Source organism: Haemaphysalis longicornis, unplaced genomic scaffold, assembly GCF_048455015.1.
Source record: "Haemaphysalis longicornis isolate Haplotype H1 unplaced genomic scaffold, Haemaphysalis longicornis Haplotype H1 scaffold_12, whole genome shotgun sequence".
Classification (NCBI taxonomy): domain Eukaryota; kingdom Metazoa; phylum Arthropoda; class Arachnida; order Ixodida; family Ixodidae; genus Haemaphysalis; species Haemaphysalis longicornis.
The window spans coordinates 9732213-9737597 of record NW_027526225.1 but is presented as its reverse complement, the minus strand read 5'-3'; the positions used below and the strand labels follow the sequence as shown (position 1 = coordinate 9737597).

General features: G+C 46.4%; 1 protein-coding gene across 1 annotated transcript; it reads left to right on the top strand.

Annotated features, from left to right (window-relative positions):
* Window positions 1-268: 268 nt before the first annotated feature.
* Window positions 269-2435, top strand: Snm1 (DNA cross-link repair protein snm1). Its single transcript, XM_077692918.1, has one exon. The coding sequence runs from the start codon at window positions 478-480 to the stop codon at window positions 1816-1818; it is 1341 nt and encodes a 446-aa protein (XP_077549044.1). The 5' UTR covers window positions 269-477; the 3' UTR covers window positions 1819-2435.
* The last annotated feature ends 2950 nt before the right edge of the window (window positions 2436-5385 follow it).

The following is a 5385-nucleotide window of genomic DNA, read 5'->3' as shown; positions in this document are numbered from 1 at the left end:
GTTTTTTACACTACCCTTTCTAACCTCTAAGTGAAACAACTGGCCCACTTGTTCAGCTACATTGGTGAAAATTAGGTTCGAGGCATCGGAGTTAGGCTCGTGAGGCGTCTTTAATGGTTCGAACTACTGAGAAAAAATAAATGTGCTCCGCCGTTTCGCCAAAAATGGGGAACTAGAACTACCAAACACAAAACAATGACAACGATTCGCATGTTCAAGTCGAGCGCAGTCGACTTGTCCCAATCCAATCCAGTATTTTGGCGCTCGTTCGCTCGTCATGGCGTGTAGCAGCTTGTTCCGTTGCTTTCGTACGAACGATCGTTATGCATGATCCTGTAGCGCTTGCTACGTCTAGTGTCCACTCCTGCTACAAGCCGTAACTACAAGTAATATTATTTCTTCGAGCGATGAAAGATGTTTTAACGCCGCTAAACAAACCCCTGTGCCCGACGCTTCATCGAGGGGCGGTGACTCAACATGAGCACTTTCGGCGGCACCTTGGTCGAGTACGAACGGATCTCCATCGATCGTTTCGACGGCATCAACGTCAACTCGACGGCATTCTTCCTTTCCCACTGCCACCGGGATCACATGCACGGACTCAGCAGTAAGGCGCTGCGCAGTCGATTCCGGAGTCGATGCGACTTGAAGCTGTACGCATCCGAGCTGTCCTGTCAGCTACTGCTCAACGAAGACAAGTACTCCTGGCTGCGTCGTTATATGTCGGCGTTACCGCTTGAAACGCCTCAAACTGTAACTGTTCCAACCGACGGCGGAAGCGGTTACAGCTACGACGTTGTCGTCACGGCAATTCCCGCCAACCACTGCGCTGGATCGGTGATGTTCTTGTTCGAGGGCAAACGCGGTACGGTTCTCTACACCGGAGACTTTCGCTTTGCCGTCGGCCACGCCTCTACAGTTCTGCCGCTTCACGACGGCCCCGACGGGAAGGTGAAGTCGATCAGGGCCGCCTACGTCGACACAACGCTCTGCCACCCGGACGCTGCCTACGTCCCTACTCGGGAAGACAGCGAAGAGGCCCTCATATCATTCTTCGAACCGAAACTCCAGGCGGGAATTTCTTTGCAGTTAAATCTTCCCGGCGCCAAACTGGGCTACGAAACGCTGTTCGAGTCACTCAGCCGAGCGTTCGGGGTCAAAGTTCACGTGTCACGAGGCCAGATGTCGCGCTACGAGGGCGTGGAGGACGTTACGGAGTTTCTGACGACAGACCCCAGTGGTACGCCCATCCACGCAAACTGCCTTTGCCCCCTACGATCGAAGTGCGTGATAGTCAAGCCTTCGGCGATGTGGTTCGCCCACCGTGTCGGCCCGACGCGTTTGATCGAGAGGGTGAGCGGCGACTTTTACCGGCTCTGCTACTCGACGCATGCGTCGCTGGAGGAAGTGCGAGATTTGGTGAGATATTTGAAACCGCGGTCTGTGCGCGCCAACGTCCGTGTCCCGGGCCTTGATGTGTCGTCACTTATGGGTGACGCAGCCGAGGTTGAAGAAAAGAAAGAAAAGACGGGGGAGGATGAACCCGTGTGGGACTTTTCTTGGAGTTCGAGCGAAGAAGCTGAGAATGGTCGTGGTGGTGACAGAGTGGGTATGGAAACAGAGAGAAAGGCGTCAGAGGTGTCGGAGACAAGTGTAGTGGTGACAGACAACGAGTCGGACGATGCTGTGGTTGAAGTAAAAACCGTCATTTCTACCGGTACACCAATGAAGTCACCGAGTCGTCTGCTACGAACTGCGCTGCGACCGGTGCCTTATCTGGTTCCGGTGTCAAAAATATTGGACGACTTGTTACTGTGATGCAGACATTGTTTTAATTAATGTTGAAAGCATGAGTACTTTAGGGCTATTTTTATAACTGTCTTGTCTTTCAGGCGCCTGAAATTATAAGCACAATTTTACTATGAACATGCATACCATCTGCCACAATGAACTTGCCACGGAATTATGTGCGAGCAGGAAGTCTTTCTGGTGCAACCTTGTTAGGGCAGCGAAACTAGGCTGTTTACCACCGGCAAAAATTTTCCATAGAATCCAGCCAGCCTGCAAAAATCGCGGAATTGTCGAGAAAGTCCCTCATTTTTTGATCTTGAGAAAGATGATTCTCTTTTTTTTTTTCTTTTAAATAGGTGAAAGACTAACTGTCACGGACATATGAGTGAGACAATTGATGATACAATTCCAGCTCTGCTGACACCTGCATAGTGCTGCCCAGTGGTTGCTCTGGCCTTTGTAGTAGCAACCCTTACCTTGTGCTTGTGTTGTGATGTGCAAGCTGGGAAAACCTGTCACAGGCAAACAGTGTTAAAAAACCTAGGCTACAGACAAGACGTTAACAACACAATGTGCTGACTTCTACTACAAAAATTTGTTTTGCTCGCTGCAAGGTATACCTAGCTCTGAAAAATTAAATAAAATGTAGTTGCAGTAAGTAATGAAAAAAAAAAAAAAGCAAGCAATTCTGACATTCCATAGCTATTTCCTCTCTTGATAGAACCCGCCGGGCTGGCTCAGTGGCTAAGGCGTTGCGATGCTGAGCACGAGGTCACGGGTTCGATTCTCGGCCATGGCAGCCGCTTTTCTGATGGAGGCAAAAAGCAAAAACGCCTGTGTGTACAAGATTTTGGCGCACGTTAAAGGCCCCCAGGTGGTCAGAATTAATCTGGAGCCCTCCACTACGGCGCGCCTCATCGCCTGCGTTGCGTCGGCACGTTAAACCCCCTACAATCAATCAATCAATCTTCTGATAGAAGTGTCGTACGGTGTTTTGACGAACCTATTTGTGCGCTGTTAGTGCCTTTTATTTTTTCTCTGATGCACCATTTCAATGTTCTTTGTAGAGGGATCATGAAGACAGCATTCTGTTTTGCTCCCTTCGAAAGGTTGGGAAACTCATACCTTGCTACAATTTTGTTTGGCGGGAATATTGCAGCCATCACTTGGTAATTAGCTTTTAAAGGGGTGCTGCTTACTGTGTCATTATGTGGTGTGGCAAAAGCTGCATGACGTACTTGGTCAAGCAGCCGCTGCAATGACTGTGCATCTCAAGAAGAGACTGAAAGTTTGGAATCGCTGATCAGACCTAGTGAGCATAGCATGGTGTTTCAGCGTAACGGCGTAGTCATGGTTTTTGCTCTTTCTTCAGGTGGTAACAATGGCTAAAAGTCCGGCACTTAAGCTGACCTGAACCCGCACTGCCGCATGAGAAAGTGGCAGGTGCAATGTGTTAATTTTTTCCTTTTCAAATGCTAACATGCTGTTGCAAGAGCCATGCAGGAGATGGCGTAGCGTCTGTCGCTTGCATAGTTGCTCTTAGCATTCGTTCCCGATTCATGTTGGTTTCCCTTTGGTTATTTCACCATGATTGTTTGTTAATCTCTTATTGTTGCAAAATAACATTGCTTTCAATTTGGAACACCGGGAGCTGAAACTTCACTCTTGAAAAAATGTATAATGAATTAATTTGGTGAGTGTCAGCCAATCACGCAAATTTTGGTGTGCCAACGTTTTGATTGTGGTGAAATTGTGGACTGTCTTTATGGTTCTTCCTTTAATTCTGCTTGGGGATGGAAACCTGTTTTATAAGGACAGTGCTGGAAAATACCCGATGAACTTCTTACATAGTTCAGTCAACTAGCATGAAGTTTTTTAATGCATCTGCCTGTGATGCGTAATGTTATACCTGCTATCACTGCGCTAATTCACATCTGCTCCTAATGCCACGAGTTCCAGAAAGTGTCCTGACGCATATATTCACCTTGTTGTCATCATAATGTGTAGGGCATAGTTAGCTGTAGTTAGGGGTAATGTGTATGACAGGTATAACTGCTACGAACCCTCTTGAAAGTGTCCATTGACATCGGCTCAGTGTGCAACAATACTGCATCTGCTAATGCATTATTCTTAAAAAAAAGAGACAAAATTTAATTTAACAAGGATTGTGGCAACCTATAGATTGTTAATTATAAGTTAACGAACTGAAATGACCTAATTGGAAAGAGCTACTTTATACTTGGTGAAAACAAGAAAATGGACTAGTAATGTCATCTGTGCATATTATTGAGCAATGGCACTTATTACACCTTGCTTTTTGTCGCATGCATCATAGTTGCTGGTCAATTAGAGAACATAGATGAATTTATTAAAAAAGGACGCTGGAGAATTTTGAAACTAAGATCTGTTGTCGACACCCTGTGAGATTAGGGAAAAAAGACAGTGAACGCAGAACCAATGCACTACTTTGACTGTAATCTGGAAAAATGAACTGGTCGCAGAAATGCACACAACACACAAGTTAACTCTGGTAAACCTGTGTTCATGAATTGTCAAGAGTTTTATCTTAAAAGCCGTGTTTGTTGCTGGCATGAACAGTGGCAGGTGCTCTTGTAAGTGGCACTCAGGCCAACTTCTTCAGCACACTGTGTGTGTGGAGGAATAAGCTGTGTTTTGCTTAGACAGTCTGAAAAAAGAGATTCTGGTGAACTTTTTGTGGCTTGAATTGTCAAGGAGTAAGCAGGGGGTGTTGAAAAAAAAAAAAGAAAAACAGCCTATTCCAAAATGCATGTTTGATTCATTCAAAAGACGGCTCTGTCCCAATGACAGTAGTGCCAGTTTCAACGTAAACTTCAAGCAACTAAGCTAGGTACCAAGGAAAACATGAAGTAGTGGGGACTCAGGAACTTGTTCGCGAATTTAATGGCCACCAACCAAATCGACTGCAAAGAAACGTGACTGCGCACTTGTAGTGGTGCCTGTAGCCCTGTTTGATTGTACTGTAATTTGTATGTTACTGTGCAGTTAACACAATAACTGTTTTTACTTTTACTATTACACCACTGCTGAAGTCGTTAGTGCAAAATTGGGAAGCTTTTCAATATCTACCACCTTTCTATGGTTGAAAAATATTTTGGGACTGGAAGGGTGCTGAGTGAGTTACTAACAGCAAGTTCTTTCAAATTGATTGATTGATTGTACACCCGCCACGGTGGCTCAGTGGCTAGGGCGTTGTGCTGCTGAGCACGAGGACGCGGGTTTGATTCTGGCTGCAGCAGCCACTTTTCTGATGGAGCCGAAAGCAAAAACACCCATGTGTATGAGACTTCGGCACACGTTAAAGATTCCTAGGTGGTCAAATTCGACTGATTGTAGGGTTTAACACACCGACGCAGCGCAGGCGATGAGGCACGCCATAGTGTAGGGCTCCGGATCAATTTTGACCTCCTGGGGATCTTTAACGTGCACTGAAATCTCGTACACGGGCGTTTTTGCTTTTCACCTCCATCAGGAAAGTGGCCGCTGCGGCCGGGAGTCGAACCCGCGTCCTCGTGCTCGGCAGTAAGTTCTTCCAAATTAAGCAAGGTTGTATGT

Coding starts and splice junctions, on each gene's coding strand:
- Snm1 (XM_077692918.1), top strand. CDS start 478: ATGAGCACTTTCGGCGGCACCTTGGTCGAGTACGAACGGATCTCCATC.